Source organism: Malus domestica, chromosome 02 (assembly GCF_042453785.1).
Source record: "Malus domestica chromosome 02, GDT2T_hap1".
NCBI classification, from domain to species: Eukaryota; Viridiplantae; Streptophyta; class Magnoliopsida; order Rosales; family Rosaceae; genus Malus; species Malus domestica.
Genome location: NC_091662.1, coordinates 2779782 through 2799960, shown reverse-complemented (window position 1 = coordinate 2799960; position 20179 = coordinate 2779782). Strand labels below are relative to the sequence as shown.

At 39.4% G+C, this 20179-nt stretch overlaps 2 protein-coding genes across 2 annotated transcripts; both read right to left on the bottom strand.

Moving 5' to 3' along the window:
* Positions 1-9723: 9723 nt before the first annotated feature.
* On the bottom strand, positions 9724-14184 carry LOC103406888 (RAF-like serine/threonine-protein kinase PRAF). Its single transcript, XM_008345865.4, has 8 exons — positions 12068-14184; positions 11841-11918; positions 11598-11750; positions 11238-11401; positions 10946-11093; positions 10710-10829; positions 10537-10624; positions 9724-10430 (listed from the first exon to the last, which is right to left on the bottom strand). The coding sequence occupies exons 1-8, from the start codon at positions 14138-14140 to the stop codon at positions 10264-10266; spliced, it is 2991 nt and encodes a 996-aa protein (XP_008344087.3). The 5' UTR covers positions 14141-14184; the 3' UTR covers positions 9724-10263.
* Positions 14185-17175: 2991 nt separating this feature from the next.
* Positions 17176-18173, bottom strand: LOC103448342 (uncharacterized). The gene is made up of 3 exons (XM_008387590.4): positions 17916-18173; positions 17666-17814; positions 17176-17403 (listed from the first exon to the last, which is right to left on the bottom strand). The coding sequence occupies exons 1-3, from the start codon at positions 18039-18041 to the stop codon at positions 17361-17363; spliced, it is 318 nt and encodes a 105-aa protein (XP_008385812.2). The 5' UTR covers positions 18042-18173; the 3' UTR covers positions 17176-17360.
* Positions 18174-20179: the final 2006 nt, after the last annotated feature.

Here is a 20179-nt window from a genome sequence, read left to right as displayed (position 1 = left end):
ACACGGCTTGCGGTATTCGAGAAGTTTTTTAATTCGGAATATCACCGTGAATAATAAATCAAACTTATCATGAAATTTATTGTACCGTCAATTATTATTTATGTTATAACACGTAATAATAAATTAATAATATCTGGTGACGATGAATATAATAATGTGTGAGTTTACGTGGACGACTATGGTACACTCAATTTTTTTTTAATTTACTTTTTGTTATTTTATAGTTTTTTTTAATTCATACTACTTATTAATAGAATATTTTTTGTCAATCAAAGTTCTATAAAAATATTGTTCTATCCCTCTCACGAAAAATTAAAAAAATATATAAACAATTTAGTAATTACATGCCGCACAAATTTTCATTTTTTACTAAACATTCAGCATAAATTTTTCATTTTTTACACGTTTATCTCTACTAATTAATAAAACACTAATTATCAACCAAAATCCTATGAAATTACCAATTTAACCCTCTAATTAAAACATAACATGAATAAGAAATATGAGGCAAAAATATAATTTCATACAACCAAATTTTGCTTTTTTTTTTAAACCTCACCTATATGTAATCCTAATATATATCTAATTATTAAAAAAATTAAAAAAATAAATAAATAAAACTTCCCACTCCCATGTTCTCCATCACTCCCTTCCTCTCTCCTTCTATCTCAAAAACAAAAAAAATAAAAAATAAATTCACACACTTTATGCATTCTCATATGCTAGTTTAATTAAAAATAAGTAATTTTATTTTAATCGCTCTCAACTACACTTGTTGGGCGTCTAGGGTTTTCTAGTATTAATAATAAATTAATAATTATCTTCAAAAGTTTGTATAGTTATAGAAATCAGCGTCGTTTTATTGGAGTTGGAGGCAGATTGTAAGGTGGCGATGATATTGTGGAGCCAAAAATATTCACATGGCGACACGTGGATTTTTGGACAAAAATGACAAAAATACCTTTGCAGTACAACGAGGTTCCTACGCGCAAGCAGCGGGCAACCATTTTTCAACCAAGACAGAAGTGCCCAAAATAGGTAACAATTCAAAGTCCATCTCATCAAATCCTTTCTACAAGGTAATTCCCAACACACATTCCTTTTAAATTATGTTAATTGGCTAATTAATGGGTTTATTGCCTAATTAACCCATTAATTGTCAATTAAACCATCCATTATATCCAAATAACTACAAAATACATCCAATTCAACCCTAAAACACCACATGGCCGGCTATCCCCATTTCAAAACCTAATCTATCACTTTTTTCTACCTTTTTCACCATTTCTTCCTTTTTATTACCCAATAAATTCAAAAACCACCAAAACATTCATCTTATGTTTAATAGCCAAATAAATTGGCTAATTAAACCTAAATTAAACCTAAATTAAACCTAAAAACCCTAGCCACCTCCTATCCCTATAAATATACTCCCATTCTCACCAAAAAGCTAATTCCAACACTTTGGCAAAAATCCCAAAATTCTCTAAACACTCTTTCTCTCTAAATTCTAACTTTGGCATCGGAGGTTCTTCGGCCAAAGCCCCCCCCATTCATCGTGGGCGCGTGAGGCTTTTGGCCTTAACCTAAGGTGCTAGTTGTTTTGTAGGTGCAAAATCGTCCAAGATCGAAGAGGAGAAAATTTGCATCCACAAATATGGTCTTAGCTTTGTATTATACTTGGATAGATAATATTTTCAAAAGAAAAAGAAAATAAACAAATTAAGGTGAGACTTTTTCGTTGAGAATATTATAATCAAGGGCTTAATGATGAGTATAAATTAATAAATTTGATTTGTAGGTTTAACAAATGTGTTAATCACAGCCCATTGACTCTAATGTTTAATCTTTTAGGGTCATTGTTGTATAAATTCCCGCCTAGACATTAGGCGGCTTATCGCTATTCTGATAAATCCTTAGACAAACTAAGAAATGACGCTTAAATCTAATTCTTATCCGCCACTGTACTAGCGCCTTTTATAATCTTGATTAGGATTAATAATACATACCTTCTTGTGTTTTGATTCTTGAAGAATGCAGGCAGATATCTTCTGAGAAGGTAGGCTTTCAAGTTTCGTGTTTCTTTGAATTATGGGAGAGACTTCCTTTATATATAGTGTAATGATAATCCTAGGAAATTTTTCTTGTTGTTTAAGCCTATATTATTTAGGTAATTCATTAATCTAAGTGTGTTTTCGATGAAAAAAATAATTTAATGCGAGTGTGTAAGGATACAATTAATGTCCACAAATAGGACTGTGCCAAGTGTTCAAATAATCTTATTATTAAATCAGCTACTAATTTAAACTTCGAGAAAGTTACCTGAATTCGGATATATAGTTAGCAGCGGAACAAATATTTCACAACTCTTTGTCAAAGAAATATTCGCTCAACCAAAAAATTATTCTTTGAGAAATGACACTTCATCATGCAAACATGGTCATAATCACATTGTGTAGAGTGGATTTGCTCCCTTCTATGCACTGAATTTAGAGCATCTACACACATTTTAAAAGGTTAATACAGAATATTACTCGTATTAAAAGAAAAAAGGATTAAATACCTAAATCCTCCCAATTTTTTTATGTGAATCCAAATTAGTTTCTTTGTTTTTCAAAAATTTCAAAAGAGTAACCAACATATAAGAAATATCACTTTCGTTAAGTCCAAAGTTAAGAAAACCAAGTGTTTATATGGCATTCATGATCAAATTTTTGTTAATAACGCGGACAACAACAACAACAACAACAGCCTTTTCCCACTAAGTGGGGTCGGCTATATGAATCCTAGAACGTCATTGCGCTCGGTTTTGTGTCATGTCCTCCGTTAGATCCAAGTACTCTAAGTCTTTTCTTAGAGTCTCTTCCAAAGTTTTCCTAGGTCTTCCTCTACCCCTTCGGCCCTGAACCTCTGTCCAGTAGTGACATCTTCGAACCGGAGCGTCAGTAGGCCTTCTTTGCACATGTCCAAATCACCGGAACCGATTTTCTCTCATCTTTCCTTCAATTTCGGCTACTCCTACTTTACCTCAGATATCCTCATTCCCAATCTTATCCTTTCTCGTGTGCCCACACATCCCACGAAGCATCCTCATCTCCGCCACACCCATTTTTTGTACGTGTTGATGCTTCACCGCCCAACATTCTGTGCCATACAACATCGCTGGCCTTATTGTCGTCCTATAAAATTTTCCCTTGAGCTTCAGTGACCTATGACGGTAACACAACACGCCGGATGCACTCTTACACTTCATCCATCCAGCTTGTATTCTATGGTTGAGATCTCCATCTAATTCTCCGTTCTCTTGCACGATAGATCTTAGGTAGCGAAAACGGTCGCTTTTTGTGATCTTCGCTAGATTGCTCCGGTCATTAGTATGGATAAGTATATAAATGGATAGAGATAGGAAAGCGAACACAAGATGTACGTGGTTCACCCAGATTGGCTACGTCCACGGAATAGAGGAGTTCTCATTAATTGTGAAGGGTTTACACAAGTACATAGGTTCAAGCTCTCCTTTAGTGAGTACAAGTGAATGATTTAGTACAAATGACATTAGGAAATATTGTGGGAGAATGATCTCGTAATCACGAAACTTCTAAGTATCGGAGTGTGGTATCGTCTTGACGTGCCTTATCTGTCTCATAGGTAGATGAGGCATCTTCTCTGGAAGTACTCTTCCTCCATCCAGGGGTGATATCTTTAACTGGTGGAGATGCACAAGGTAATGTATCAATTTCACTTGAAGCTTACTTGTAGTTTCAGGCTTGGTCATGCGCGATACAAACCATGTAGTAGGAGTCCATCAAGTCGTCGATCTAGGGGATCTGCTGAAAGAGGTGACAGACAAGGTAAGCAATCATAGCTCCGGCTGATTGTTCACAGTCTCCCTATCTTGCAGGCAGCATGAAAGATAAAGAGAAGAAAATGAGAAGAGATGATATGAGATACTTTTGCTTTTGAAGAAGTAACTTTCCACAGGCTTATTCTTTAACTGAGCTGGAGGGTTTTCTGGTTTCCTCCAGAGTATAAGGCCGACTGAAGAATTTGAGGGTCAAAACAAGTCCATCAAATCTAGAGTACGTTCGACCCTGCTGATATGGGATACTTTTGCTTTGACAGAGTAATGGATGTATCGGCACGTGTGCTGTTACGCTTGTCTCCACATGCTTCCTTGTATCATTCTCCCTTGCCCTATCTGTTCCTCAGGCAGATGCGGTATCTTCCCTGGAAGCATAAGATGTTAAAGATGAGTACTCGAGAGCAATGTCAGGTAAGTAATCAGGTAAGGGGTTCCAGGCAGTCAGTTCCTGGCTGGAAGCTTGATTCCAAGTATTGACTGATTGCTCTCTTTCTCCTTGTCTTGCAGGTAAGAACAAGGTCAAAGGAAAAGACAGGGAAAAAGCATGATATGAGATACTCTTGCTTTTAACCCTGATGATATGAGATATTCTTGCTCTAGTATAGCTTGTTTGCAGAGGTATTATTGGGGGGAAAGAAAGCTGAATATTTCGAAAGGCTTCGTTGGGAGTGCCCTCTCAGATATGAGGAAGGGTTGAGCATTTTTGCAGGTCTGCCTGTCCGTTGGGGATGAAGGTCGACATATATAGGAGTCTCCTTAACAACAAGTAGTAATGCTATTCCTTTACCCTACTTGGTCATAGCACGGTAGTGGGAGCTGTTAGCTTCACATGTTTTAACGCTGTCAGAGCACTTTGAAAAAGTGGTTTATGGTATCTAGAAAGCTGATGTTGCGTGTGAAGATTACAGACAGCTTTATCCAAGGAGATCCGGCTCTTGAAGTTGGGAAAGTGTTGCCTCTTCGGTTTTCGAACAAGCAATCCTATCGGGGATCTGGCTCTCGAGATTCGGAGAACGATGCCTCTTCGATTTTTGAGAAAGCAATCATGCTGGGGGTCTGGCTCTCGAGATTCGGAGAGCGGTGTCTCTTCGATTTTTGAGAAAGTAATCATGTTGAGAGTCTGGCTCTCGAGATTCGGAGGGCGGTGCCTCTTCGATTTTGGAGCAAGCAATCTTGTTGGGAGTGTTTTCTCGAATGTGAGTAAAGGTTGGGCATGTTTGCTAGTCTACCTTGCCACGAAGCACAGAGGTTGACACACAGGGACTTTCCAATTATCCAGCAATGGTACTGTTCCTTTAGCCTCTTCGATTTTTGAGAAAGTAGTCATGTTGGGAGTCTGGCTCTCGAGATTCGGAGGACGGTGCCTCTTCGATTTTGGAGCAAGCAATCTTGTTTGGAGTGTTTTCTCGAATGTGATTAAAGGTTGGGCATGTTTGCTAGTCTACCTTGCCACGAAGCACAGAGGTTGACACACAGGGACTTTCCAATTATCCAGCAGTGGTACTGTTCCTTTACCCTTGTGGGTAATAATATGGTAGCTAGACCTTCAAAATTTATGTGTCTAAACTTTGTTAGTGTTGTTTCTTTGCTATTCTTTTACCCTTCTTGGTCAGAGCGATGTAGTGGGAGCTGCAAGCTTCACGTGTTTAACTTTGGCAGAGAACTTTGGCAAAGTTATCTGTGGTACCCATGAGCTACTGTTGCGTGTGGGAAGTGGGTGATTGAACAGTAAGACTCATGTGCTTTCTACTTCACCAGAAGTCTTCGACCGAATGCCCATAATTTCCGCAAAGCTGAGTGTGCGTGTGACAGGTGCTGACAAGGCTGGAAAAGTAGGTGCCTCTTCGATTTCTGAGATCGGCCCTCGTGGTCTCTGAGCAGCCCAGCTTTTGAGAAAGCAAGCGCCTATTCGATTTCTGAGATCGGCCTTCGTGGTCTTTGCGCAGCCCAGCTTTTGAGAAAGCAAACGCCTCTTCGATTTCTGAGATCGACCCTCGTGGTATCTGAGCAGCCTTGCTTTTGAGAAAGCAAACGCCTCTTCGATTTCTGAGCAGGCGCCTCTTCGATTTCTGAAGCTCTGTCGAGTGCAGATTTTTATAGGGGCTAGCATTAAGTTCCAAAGCACACTTGAATCTCCACCAGTAGAAGCTCCATTCTTGCACTTCTAAGATCTTGATTTGTCCGACCTCTTCTCTCTTCAACACCTTTGAAAATGTTTGGCCCCTCCGACCGTCGTTTTGACTTGAACCTTGTTGAAGAGGCAGCCCCGCCTTCTTCTGACAACATATGGCGTCCATCATTCGTCTCCCCTACTGGTCCTCTTACCGTTGGGGATTCCGTGATGAAGAATGATATGACCGCTGCGGTGGTGGCCAGGAACCTTCTCACTCCCAAAGATAACAGACTACTTTCCAAACAGTCTGATGAGTTAGCTGTTAAGGATTCTCTGGCTCTCAGTGTTCAGTGTGCAGGTTCTGTGTCTAATATGGCCCAACTCCTATTTGCTCGAACCCGCCAGGTTGAATCATTGGCGGCTGAAGTGATGAGTCTCAAACAGGAGATTAGAGGGCTCAAGCATGAGAATAAACAGTTGCACCAGCTCGCACATGACTATGCTACAAACATGAAGAGGAAGCTTGACCAGATGAAGGAATCTGATGGTCAGGTTTTACTTGATCATCAGAGATTTGTGGGTTTATTCCAAAGGCATTTATTGCCTTCGTCTTCTGGGGCTGTACCGCGTAATGAAGCTCCAAATGATCAACCTCTGATGCCTCCTCCTTCTAGGGTTCTGTCCAGTACTGAGGCTCCGAATGATCCCCCTCCGGTGCCTTCTCTTTCTGGGGCTCTACCGACTGCTGAGACTTCTCCTAAGCAACCTTTGTGAAGGCTCCCTCTTGTTTGTTTATTTTGACTTATGTATATGTACATACTTGTAGCTTATCGGGGATATCAATAAATAAGATTTCCTTCATTTCAACGTATTGTGTTAAATACACCAAAGCCTTCTTCGCTAAGTTCTTTGAATTTTCTTTTGTTGAAGCTTTGTGAGTGAAGCATGTAGGTTGAGGTAGTGTTCCCTTAATTTCCTGAGTGAGGAAAACTTCTCGGTTGGAGACTTGGAAAATCCAAGTCACTGAGTGGGATCGGCTATATGAATCTTAGAACACCATTGTGCTCGGTCCTGTGTCATGTCCTTCGTTAAATCCAAGTACTCTAAGTCTTTTCTTAGAGTCTCTTCCAAAGTTTTCCTAGGTCTTCCTCTACCCCTTCGGCCCTGAACCTCTGTCCCATAGTCGCATCTTCTAATCGGAGCGTCAGTAGGCCTTCTTTGCACATGTCCAAACCACCGTAACCGATTTTCTCTCATCTTTCCTTCAATTTCGGCTACTCCTACTTTACCCCGGATATCCTCATTCCTAATCTTATCCTTTCTCGTGTGCCCACACATCCAACGAAGCATCCTCATCTCCGCTACACCCATTTTGTGTACGTGTTGATGCTTCACCACCCAACATTCTGTGCCATACAACATCGCCGGCCTTATTGCTGTCCTATAAAATTTTCCCTTGAGCTTCAGTGGCATACGGCGGTCACACAACACGCCGGATGCCCTCTTCCACTTCATCCATCCAGCTTGTATTCTATGGTTGAGATCTCCATCTAATTCTCCGTTCTTTTGCAAGATAGATCCTAGGTAAAGAAAACGGTCGCTCTTTGGTATTTCTTGATCTCCGATCCTCACCCCTAACTCGTTTTGACCTCCATTTGCACTGAATTTGCACTCCATATATTCTGTCTTTGATCGGCTTAGGCGAAGACCTTTAGATTCCAACTCTTCTCTCCAAAGGTTAAGCTTTGCATTTACCCCTTCCTGAGTTTCATCTATCAACACTATATCGTCTGCGAAAAGCATACACCAAGGAATATCATCTTGAATATGTCCTGTTAACTCATCCATTACCAACGCAAAAAGGTAAGGACTTAAGGATGAGCCTTGATGTAATCCTACAGTTATGGGAAAACTTTCAGTTTGTCCTTCATGAGTTCTTACGGCAGTCTTTGCTCCTTCATACATATCCTTTATAGCTTGGATATATGCTACTCGTACTCCTTTCTTCTCTAAAATCCTCCAAAGAATGTCTCTTGGGACCCTATCATACGCTTTCTCCAAATCTATAAAGACCATGTGTAAATCCTTTTTCCCATCTCTATATCTTTCCATCAATCTTCGTAAGAGATAGATTGCCTCCATGGTTGAGCGCCCTGGCATGAACCCGAATTGGTTGTCCGAAACCCGTGTCTCTTGCCTCAATCTATGCTCAATGACTCTCTCCCAGAGCTTCATTGTATGACTCATTAGCTTAATACCCCTATAGTTCATGCAATTTTGTATGTCGCCCTTATTCTTGTAGATAGGCACCAAAGTGCTCGTTCGCCACTCATTTAACATCTTCTTCGTTTTCAAAATCCTATTGAAAAGGTCAGTGAGCCATGTTATACCTGTCTCTCCTAAAACTTTCCACACTTCGATTGGTATATCGTCTGGGCCTATTGCTTTTCTATGCTTCATCTTCTTCAAAGCTACAACCACTTATTCCTTCCGGATTCGACGATAAAAAGAGTAGTTTCTACACTCTTCTGAGTTACTCAACTCCCCTAAAGAAGCACTCCTTTCATGTCCTTCATTGAAAAGATTATGAAAATAACCTCTCCATCTGTCTTTAACCGCGTTCTCTGTAGCAAGAACCTTTCCATCCTCATCCTTGATGCACCTCACTTGGTTTAGGTCCATTGTCTTCTTTTCCCTTGCTCTAGCTAGTTTATAGATATCCAACTCTCCTTCTTTGGTATCTAGTCGTTTATACATATCGTCGTAAGCCGCTAACTTAGCTTCTCTCACAGCTTTCTTCGCCTCTTGCTTCGCTTTTCTATACCTTTCACCATTTTCATCAGTCCTATCCTTGTATAAGGCTTTACAACATTCCTTCTTAGCCTTCACCTTTGTTTGTATCTCCTCATTCCACCACCAAGATTCCTTTTGGTGTGGGGCAAAGCCCTTAGACTCTCCTAATACCTTTGTTAATAACGTGGACAAATCTCATAATTTCCAAATCTACATGGATTTCTGCTTATTAAATAGGTCCCGATGGATGCCAAACCTCAAAATACTTCTTCGAAACCCTGACCTCTTTTTTGTCTGAAACTGCACTTGGATTGCAAACTTAAGAAACCAACAATTGTAGTGACATGCCTCGGAAATTGCGCTGAAGTACCGATGAATTAGTCTAGTATCTATAGTTCTTTTAAATACCACGAATATCACGTCATGACTAATTTGATCATGAATGCCACGTCATTAAAGGTTGCTTCATGAGATTTGTCCACATCAGTAAAAAAGTCTGACCATGAATGTCACGTAGGCACTTAACGGAAGTGATACTCCAATACGTTGGTTACTTTTAAAAAATGTTGGAAAACGTTGAAACTAGTTTGAAATCACACCAAAAAATTAGAGGTTTATGTACTTATCTTGAAAAAACACTTTCAAATTTTTTTATCCTAAAACATTGGTAGAGGAATAATTCAATTCGAGTGCATGAATAGTAAATCATTTTAACCCCTAGGTACACATGCAGTGCAACAATCTAACGCTCGAAATAATATAATTGTAGTCAGATTATTTGACATATCAAAACTAATTGTATAGGTAGGTAGGAAGCCTGGCGGGGCCAGGAAGGTTTTCTGCAGTTTCACCTTGTTTTCTGAGGGCCGCAACCGCAGACAGCAAGGAAAAACTAAGGGCATGGACCTTCCAAAAGCACATGCTGCCTCACCCCCTACAAACAAATAAAGCCACATTCCTAGTAATAATTCAACGGAAAATCATTTCCGCACTCCCTCTTTTTATCTCCTTGCATTTCTCCTCTTATTTCTAGCTACAACGTTGAACAAATCAACGGTGAATTGAGGAAAATAACCAAGTAAGGGAGTGTAGACCAGGGAGTGCGAAAATCATTTTCCTAATTCAATTCTATCATTCTCCATCTTCAGTATAGTAATCACAATCTTAAGTGGAATATTAATTCATGAGAAAAGAAAAATATCAGAGGTCTATATGAAAAATTTTCAGGACCATCCAGCTACCGACCCCGAAATCTTCACAATATTCAGTCTTCACAATATTCAGCCTCCGTCTGTATACGCTATCTGTTAGCCCTATCACATACCGGTGCAAAAACTGCAAAAACGGCACCCAACGTGACTAAACCTACTGCAAGATTCATTAGACTGCACATGACAGCGGACGGCAAAACTTAACCATGTCTCAGCATGTGCACTTCCTCCTCCTGGTGATCCTGAAATATTTACATGAGCGTGTAGGCGAGCTTCAATATTTGTCACTTGATGTTCATGGCAGCTGACATGGCGCGTAGCTCCTTTGCAATTTCTGAGAAGGTTGGCCTAGAGTTGGGATCAGATGACCAGCACCTTTCCATTAACGATCTCCATGTTGGATCGCACCAGCTTGGGATTTCAGGTCGGAGACTGCCTTTTATTATACCAGCTGAAAATATCATAATAAAATGCTTTAAGCAAATTTTGATCGCCCATAAGAAGAAAGCAATCCAGTTGTCGAACTTCTATTTTGCTAAGATTAACTTAATGAATACCTATTATTTCCTCCGAGCGCAGGTGTCCATATGGTTCCTCCCCGGTCAAGAGTTCCCACATCACAATTCCAAATGAGTACACATCAACCTGCGAATTCATTCAAAAACAGTACTGTAATCGACAAAAAGACATGAAAACTAGAAACATTTGGTCATTTAATAGTGATCTTCACCTTTTCTGTCACCAAGTTGTTGCTGCTCAAAAGTTCAGGAGCCATCCACGGTATGGTACCTCGTACTCCACCAGAAACAAGTGTCCTCTGCTTGATCTTTGATAAGCCCAGATCACCAATCTGAATGCATTAAGTTGAAATTTCAAATTAGCAAGCGGAAAGAAAATATTCTTAACAAGAATAAAGGTAGAAGAAATTCTAATAAAACCACCCATATTTTTTCCCGGGCTGCATACCTTGCACACTGGACGCTGAGGGTCCCTCATATTCACAAGAAAGTTATGCGATTTCAGATCAAAATGGACAATGTTCTTCTCATGAAGATATTCCATACCAAAAGCTGCATCCATTCCTATAATCAGCCTCTTTCGACGATCAATAGTCCTGTGAATCAGAAATGCAACTTCAGAAAATGATCTCCTCCATTATTCATTGCCAGGTCTATGAGCTATATACTAAAGATTGGGAAATGACAGTCACGGCACTACAACTTTCAAATCCTTGTATTATGCTGTAAAACTATCTTACCGGTCTTTCTTTTGCAAAACTTGTTTTAAGGAGCCATTCACCATGTACTCTGTCACCGTTGCCAAATCCGTCACTGGTCCATCTGACACTACACCATAGAATGCCACGATATTTGGGTGGTGAAGCTCGCTGAGTATGCGAGCTTCCTTCCAAAAATCAGCAAGCTGCAGAGAAATAAACAGGAGTCAACACAGCACGCAGGTATAAAAGTGCACGCAATCATAAAAAACAATCTAGAGATGTTCTCCTCTCCTAACTTTCTTTCTACTCAATGGAATATTTATGCCGAACAATACAACAACAACAAAGCCTTTTCCCACAGCTAATATTTATGCCGAACAATGCGAATGAAAAAATTACCAATCTCTCTTGCTTCACTGTGTCTTCAGTAAAGCAACTTGGCTTAATCTTCTTTATAGCAACATCAGAACCCTTCCATTTTCCATAGTAAACGGTTCCATATGTTCCCGAACCAAGTTCTTTTATGAACTCAAGGTCAGAACTTTTGATGTTCTGCGTAAGAAAGTGGAAAACATCAATCCTACATTCCATTCACGCTCCACATGCTTATAAAAGCAGAAATTGTATATGATCGAAAGCTACCTGAAGCTCTCGAGTCGATTGATGAGCACAAAACGCAGCCAGATCACTGGAGGTTCCACCAATTACTTTATTGTTGGCCTAAGAAAACAGAATCATAAGTCGAAGCTGAGTAAAGTATACTTCGAATGGTAAAGCTACAAGAAACCTATAACAAACGTTATTTTTTCCTTCTGATTTCTCATATATTGAGAGTAATAAAAGGAGATAAAATGTCTTCAAGTAACTACCTTTTCATCAATGGTGATACCAGATGAAGGGTCCTGTTGGACCTCCTCATCATGCACATTATCCTTCTCTTTCTTAGCTGAATTCTGGGAGGCAGGATTAGGTGCAACTCCGTTGGATTCATCGACTTGATGATCTGGGGTAAATTTTCCTTCATCCATGAGATCTATAGGCTTTGATTGATGTTTGACATCAGAAGACACAACACTGGTGGCATGAGAAGAGAGTTGAGGAGCTTCCACTTCTTTGGATGATGACAGTGAAAGGTTATGCAAAGAAACACTCACTGAAGCTGGGACTCCGCTACATGAAAGTTGTATGTCATTAATGCCGTTTTTGCAATTGTGTAAAGCGTCGATGACTGCTTCCCCATCAGGCAACTTATTATCACCTTCCAATCCATTACTACATCCCACTTCACTTGGAAAGCCAGAGGTGTTCGCAACTGCATGAGAGTCCATCAGGCGCGTCTCCTTCTCAAGCTCACAATGACGGGGCATTCCATGAAGATTTTCATATGAAGTTTGATATGGACATTCACACTTCCCAAACTTAGAACCAGTTAGGCGATCTTCCAGAATGTCCACTGTCTTCAAAGATGGAGATGAACTCTCAATGGCATCAGAATTCACGAGAGGTTGATTTCCCATACCAGTATATGCACCACAATTACCTGAATAGGATTCGCTCGGATTATCTATCAAGTAGCTGTCTTTCTTTGAGCGAGAACCCATCATCCTCAGTCTTTCTTCCATTACATGCTCCGAGAAACCAGAACATTGCCTCCATAAACTGGGATTATATACTCTTACAGGCTGCTCCTGCTTCGCAATGTTCAAATTTGGCCTAAGCCCTTGGTAGCATTTCCGTGCTGAAATTCCCTGCCTTGTTCGATGGCTCCCCATCTCAGCTATGTTGCTCCGATTATGGTTCCAAACATGGTACTGATAACACCGCTTATTTCTAGCTTCATTCACACCAAACCTATGGTTACGAATCCGGCTCCTTAAGCCGCCCCACGCCCTACCACCACTATAAGAAGACTTCACAGGATACACAGTGGTTCCAGCCAAAGAATCACGCCCCACTCCCGAGGCATAATGTTTTCTCTGTTCACATCCAGCCATTCCATTGTTTCTATAATCCTGCTTAGCATCACTACAACAACCGTTACAACCCGGTACTGGTTTCGCAGGCGGCGCCTGACTCGACCTCCCAACCCCATTGCACAAAACCCGACCCGACCTCCCCGAATAGCACTGCCCATAACTCTTACTTTTCAACCTCAAATTCCCATCTCTGGGATTCAACGGATTAGCCCGAGCCACCGAAGAACTCCCTAGATTATGACCACAATTAGTCCCTAATCTGCTATCAAAAGATTCACCCTTTTGGGATTCACCCAAAAACCCCATTTCCACATCACTCTCACCATCACCAAAACGACGCCGAAAAGCCGATTGCTTTGCAAGCAATTGCTGTTTCAGCACCATTTTTCTCAGCGATTCATCGCCGGACCGTCCGCCCCCAAAGTTCTTCACCGCCGCCTTCTCCTCTACCTGAGCTTCGCCACCCAAATGGTGGTGGATCCCTATATGTTCGCTCCCCGACTCAAACCCATTACTAAATTTCACTCCTTTCACGCAATTTACATAACCATTGACATCATCACTGCCATTGCTACAACAAACAAAGACCCAGAGCCTCGGGGACTTACCGTACAGCTCCAGCTTGTCGTACTCTTCGATCATGCACCGAACGTCGTCGTCTGACGCCACGATGACGAGAGGGGCGGCGGAGTCGGAGTCGGAGCAGGAACCCGGGAGCTGGTACACGAGGGTGACTGAGGGGTTAATGTTGGGGCAAAGATCCAAAATCTTTGATCGGAGCTTGGAGTACACGATGTTGCGGTCCACGGATACGATTCTGGCCTCGCCGCCGACGTAGCGGAGCTTCCCGGACGGCGGGCGGGGATGGAACGCGCCGTTGAAGCAGCAGACGAGCTTCAGCTTCTTGGGCTGGTGGCAAGTTGGCCTTCTGCGACGGGAGAGAGGTGGCTCTTTCATGGTAGTCATGGAGATAGAAAGTGAGGAGTGAGAGAGCGAATGTTTGGGTGTTGAGAAACAGTATGTGCGTGTGATATGCGTTTGTACTTGTATGGGAGTAGCAGGGGGGATATCAACTCTTTGCCCCGAGAGTTTCTCGAAATTTCCATGTTGCCACTCTGTTTCCTCATGAATTTTTGTTGCTTTTTGTGTTTTACAACTTGTATGAGATTGCTATGTATAAATAAATATATTTATTTCATGAATAAACCTAATTAATTTAATATTAAAAAAACCAAAATTAGTGTTTTTTAAATAAATTGTGTGGAAATCATGTGACTTCTTTCACATTTTTCCCTCATTCTTTTTCTTTTTGGACTGATGGAAATTGATATGTGATATAATAAATTGTAGGTGGCTGGAAATAAAAATTAATTATTTGTATTAAATTTCAGAAGAATTAGGAAGATAAGGTACCCTTTTTTAGGTTAAAATCCCACCTATTATGATTCTTGTGAAATAAGAACCTTCCAATCATAAAAAATATAGGAATTTTCTTGTTGATCTGATTTTGTGGTCCTAAACCTAATCCAATAGATATGGATTTCTTCTCATCCCTAAAATGGTGGAGCTTGTTGTGTAATTTTAATTTATTTTGGTGTATGTTTGAGTCTGAGTCTAATATGCGTCTAGTTGTGATTTTGTGGATAAGATTTCATTGTTTATATTTTGTAAGTACAAGTGTGCTACTTTGCTTTGATGATAGAAAATATACATGAGATTTAGATGAATCATGTGAACATTTGAATGGTAAGAGTATTGAGTTTTTTTTTTCGTTTGACATGTCTCTATTAAGAAACAAAATTTATACATTTATATCAATTGCACAAAATTCAATAGTGACTCTGAAGATATACACACTCTGAATTAAGCTTGGCAAACGAGTCGTTTTCGTGTCATTTTCATGACATATCCATTATCTTAACGAGTCACGGTTTGTCAAACCCGTTATCTTAACGAATTCTTAACAAGTGACCCGATAATGACTCAATTTGTTGATGACTTTTGTCGAGTTAACGGACCATGCAAGAAACTGTGATTCATAATGTTTAAACTGATATCTTATCATGTTGTTAATAGGTGATCCGATAATGATCTAACTAATTAATAAATTAATTCCAAAGAGATTAGATAAGAAATTGCCAAGCCTAAATCCATATTTCATTAATTTCATACGCGTGTATCACTTTTCCATTGACAAAATAAATGCATGACTTTTCTTGTAATCAATTAACCGTCCAAATTTATTAGTTGGGAAAATGATGCTTCAAGGTTGATTTTACAGATAGGTACTATGAAATTTAAATAAAGAGTGGCATTTGTGTTAATAAGAAGCCATGCAAGGGCATTACTTTATTGAACGCAGGGATTCTCTTAGGATGATTACATGCCATTTGGCCTGTTGGCAGTTGTATTCTAACGAGATAACCGCCTCCTTTTTGTCTTCTAGTGCAGTTAGGAAACCTCCACACAAAGCAAACAGTTGACGATAGTTAATCCCCGCTACATTGCGCCGGGTAAACACGGTTGGAAATTATTGGAATATCAGTCTTTTTCAAGGCATAACGAATTTGCATGGGAAATGAAAAGTAAGGTGAAAGAAAAAAACTTCCTCTAAAGAATAGTCAAACAAAAATAATGTCAAAAGATTTGTTTCTTTTTGTGAAATTCAAGCTAATTTAATATAAAAAATAATATCACTTGAAAAACATCACAACTTTTCAATATTAAATTTATAAATGAAAGTCTTATTTCTTACTAATTTAAGGTCATTTTTACATGACAACCCTAATAACTTAGAACTCGTTTGAATGTACTTTTAAAATGACTAGTGAAAATATTTTTAGAAACAATCTTTAGTAAAAATGCTAGTAAATCTTGAAAAAAAACACTTAAAGTATTTTCTGGAAGAAGTACATAACTGTTTATTCTTGTAGAATGTACTTCAAATGCTTTTGGAACCAAAAAATATTTTCTCTAAAAGTACTTATAATCATTTTAAAAGCACATCCAAACGAGCTCTTAGTGTCTGTTTAGAAATGTTTTTTAAATGACTCAAGGGCTTTTTTTAAAAGACTCAAGGCATTTTAGGTAAAATAATTCTGGATTTCAAAAGCACTTAAAATACTTTTTATAAAAAAATATGAGTTATGTGCTTATAGAAAACACAAGTCAAGCGTTTTTTCCACATTTACTTGGGTAAATTTTTTTACTAGATGTCCGTTCTATATTTACAAAACGCTTTCAGTCATTTTAAATATCATTCTAATCGAGCACTTTATGAAAAACAAAAATAAGAATATCCAAAATTGCAACCTAATTCTAATTCTTATTCTTGTTCTTATCCCTAATCGTCTATCGATTAATTATTCCAAATTGATTTGGATTCTCACACGTATAAGTTTAAACGCCGACATCGGGTTTAAGTTAGCCTCTGAACCGACGTGTACGCGGGCCACCGATGATTCATTCCGCCCGAAAACAACAAAAGCGGCACCTCACTTTTTATCCATTTTTCAGTTTCTGCTGACAAGGCGGGAACTAAGGGGAGGCTGCCACGTCGAGGAGGGTGGCTGGTGGGTCACACGCGGCGGAGTTCAAGCTGGAACACCACCCCAACCGGACGGTTTGTGGGACCCTAGCGGGACATCATATTGTGGGGCCTCCAGGTGATGTACACACCAGAAACTTCGGGTGCGGTTGGCAAACAGCAAACCAACACGACGTCGGATGATCGAATTGAGAAAGCATGTCGGCTTTTGTTTTATGTTGGGTTGGGTTTGGGTTTTTAAATTTTCGCTATGGGCCTGTATGTTGGGCTTCAGACCGTTTAACCCAAAAAAATTAAAAAAATGAAGACGGACCTGAAGCATTAAAAAGGAGGCAGAGAGAAAGAGAGAGGATGAGATTGATGTTGTGCCAGAATCGAAAATGTGCAAATTTTTCCTTAAAATTCATAATTAAGCACCCAAAAATTAAGAAACTGAATCGATTAGGAGAACTAGTTGATCTAATTTCTCTTTCTTACTTCTCTTATTCGAAACTATTACATTAATTTGAATCCGGAAACGGATTTTGAACAGAACGCATTCGTAAAAACCTCACACTTTACACTAAGATATAAGGTTGAGTAACATTACACGATTATGAACAAAAGAAATAACCATTCTGCCATTTATTATACAACTATTCAATTGTATCCCTTCCCTAGACAGTTGAGACAGCGTTGCACCCTGCAAAATCCCATTAAAAAAAACATCAAAACACACAAAATTTCACATGCAAAGCAATGTTAAATTTTAAAGAGACGAACCAGCGGCTCACTGCTAATTACATTCGTATAATCAACAAACGTTTATATTCCCCCACGATGAAATTTTATCACAAAATACGTGGACACAATTAGTACCATTAACCTTCGTTACATATCGTATTGCATTTTTTGTCAATTTTCCGACGGATTATCGAAGCAAAGAGCATTAGTGTTGAATTTACCTATTTCCATCACAGGTTGGGCAAAGGCAGGGGTTGATGGCAATCGGATCGTGCAGCGGCGACCATTCAATGGTGGCATTCCCTTTGCAAAGCTTGCATATATAAAACCCTTTCCCTCTGCAAACCACACAGGGCAGCGCAACCCTTCTCTGCCGCAAAAACCCACCAACAAAATGGCGATAAGATACCAATTCAGTAAAGACGGAGAAGATATTTTGGAAGTTAAGAGCTGGGTTTTTGGTCTTTTTACCCGTTTGGATTCGGCGGCGAACCGGAGCGCTCCGATTGTGGCGGTGGAAGCCAGGTTGAGGGTGAGGAATCCGCCGAGGAGTACGGCGGCGGCTGTGCCAACGGTGCGGAGTTGCTTCGGAAACATGGTTGGTGTGGTGGAGTTTCACTCAGTCGATTTGTCGAACTGTTGGAGGGCGTTGAGTCGACTTTGTGAAGCTGAAGGCAAAGTCATCCAGGTGAAGTGGGCCGTACCAGATAACTGAGGCCCGTTTGTTTTGGTACATGGAGACCCGTTAGAATTTGGAATGTTAGGATGATGGGATCCTAACCCTCTTTTATTTGGGTTTCCATTATTTACAAGGATGGGACTCGATCAAAGGAGCATTCAAGAAACTTGCATCCACTCCGTTGCGTACGGGGTGATTTTCTGACAGACCTGATCGGATTTCACCTCGAAAATAAATGATTAGATTGGCCCCAACGTTGCATTTTCATGCATAAATTGATAATGTTCTCGGCAGTGTCATATATCTTTTCGAATATACCAGATAAGTAAACAAATCAACAAAAATCTAGAAAAGTAACTCACAAATGTAATTATATGAATGCAAGAGGACTCGTCATCTTACTTGATAATATCAGACTCGTGTCTATGACCATGATGAACATTTTAGAACATAAAAAATCACTTTTTCTTTATATACAACTCAAGCTAGGAAACACTAAAACACAACCCCTAAATACCACTAAATCAAATGTAAAACAAATTTGAATATAATTTTCTAAATTTAGATTAAAAAGAATCAAAATTTCTAATCGTTAAATTGGATTAGAGAAAATCATGAAATTTTTTCTAAAGCCCAATTATATTAAATCACAAATTCGAAGCAAATTTTGACATGCAATAGGTCAATAAGGTAGGAATAGTTTTAGACTAACCTTGATGGCAGGCGTCGGAGGAATTGTCCAATTACCAGTGTTGATGTGAAATTCAACATGCAAAGGGTGAAGGAGAGGAATTTCAATTTGAAAGATCTGGAGCAAAGTGGCTGCTTGGTGAGGAGGAGTCGCAAAAGATTTTCAATGATTAAATTGTAGCAATTGTCCATCAATTTTAATCAAATTGGAGCAATAGTCCCTCAACTAAAAATCCATTATTATTGATCCATCAACTCATCAAAATGTGTAGCTATGATCATTTTCGTTAACTTCATTAGAATTTTGTCAAAATAAGTTATGTTGGAGGGACTATTGCTATAATTGGGGTCCCTCAACTCATCAAAACATGTAGCTAAGGCCCTTTTCATCAACTTCGTTAGAATTTTGTCAAAATGAGTTATGTTGGAAGGACCATTGCTATAATTGGACCAAAGTTGAGGGACCATTACTCCAATTGGGTTAAAGTTGAGGGACAATTTCTTCAGTTAGATTAAAGTTAAGTGACCAATGGTAATGAATTTTTAGTTGAGGGACCATAATTGCATATTTTGATGAGTTGAAAGACCAATGGTAATGAATTTTTAATTGAGGGCCAATTGAGTTAAAGTTAAGAGACCATTGTTATAATTACTCATTTTCAATTGGATAAGACGACGACGACTAGGCAGGAAGAAATCAGAAGGAAAGAGATGAGTGCAGAGCATTTTTGTCCTTGCCAAAAATGTAATAATGCATACTTAGCAGGGGTAAAATAGGCAGCACACCGTGATTATGAACAGTGTTTCATAGTGTTTTGGGTTTTAGTATAGATTATAAGTTTTTTTACTAATTTGGTGTCATCATCTACGAGATTCGAATTTTAGACCTCTCACTTACAAGTGAAGAGGAATACCATCATACTATAGTACTAAGTGGCAAATGCACCCTAAGTTGGAATTACGATCCACTTTGGATTTCTGTGCCTAGATTTGTAGATCGAGAGATTCGGACCACTCAATTTTAATTTTATGGCCTCCGTTAGTCTATCCCACTGGCATACTTCACAAAAATTCAAAAAACTTGAACAAATCGGATCTCTTTCTCTCTTTTGAACGATTCAGATATCTCAATTCACGAGCTCCGAACATAGAAATCCAAAGTGAATCTAATTCTCTTAAGTTAGAGCATTTTGAAAAAGAGCCACGTTCTTTCGCTTAGACTAATGGTGTACCGTATGAGGCCTTTAAGCAGATTCTCAAACACGTCTTTTAACAAAATGAAGACCAAACTGTCGCTTAGACCAAATGATTATACTTTAAAACGCATAAGGTTATGTGCTGTGTTCTCCGTCTTGGACCTGGAGAA

Bases quoted from the DNA above. Each gene is read 5' to 3' on its own strand.
- LOC103406888 (XM_008345865.4), bottom strand. From the start codon at position 14,140: ATGACTACCATGAAAGAGCCACCTCTCTCCCGTCGCAGAAGGCCAACT. The intron at 11,919-12,067 runs GTAGTTACTTGA...CTGTTTTCTTAG, and splicing joins GTATCACCATTGATGAAAAG to GCCAACAATAAAGTAATTGG. The intron at 10,625-10,709 runs GTGAAGATCACT...ATGAATTCGCAG, and splicing joins ACAACTTGGTGACAGAAAAG to GTTGATGTGTACTCATTTGG.
- LOC103448342 (XM_008387590.4), bottom strand. From the start codon at position 18,041: ATGTTTCCGAAGCAACTCCGCACCGTTGGCACAGCCGCCGCCGTACTC. The intron at 17,815-17,915 runs GTAAAAAGACCA...TTTTTGCGGCAG, and splicing joins TCGCCGCCGAATCCAAACGG to AGAAGGGTTGCGCTGCCCTG. The intron at 17,404-17,665 runs GTAAATTCAACA...GGGATTTTGCAG, and splicing joins CCAACCTGTGATGGAAATAG to GGTGCAACGCTGTCTCAACT.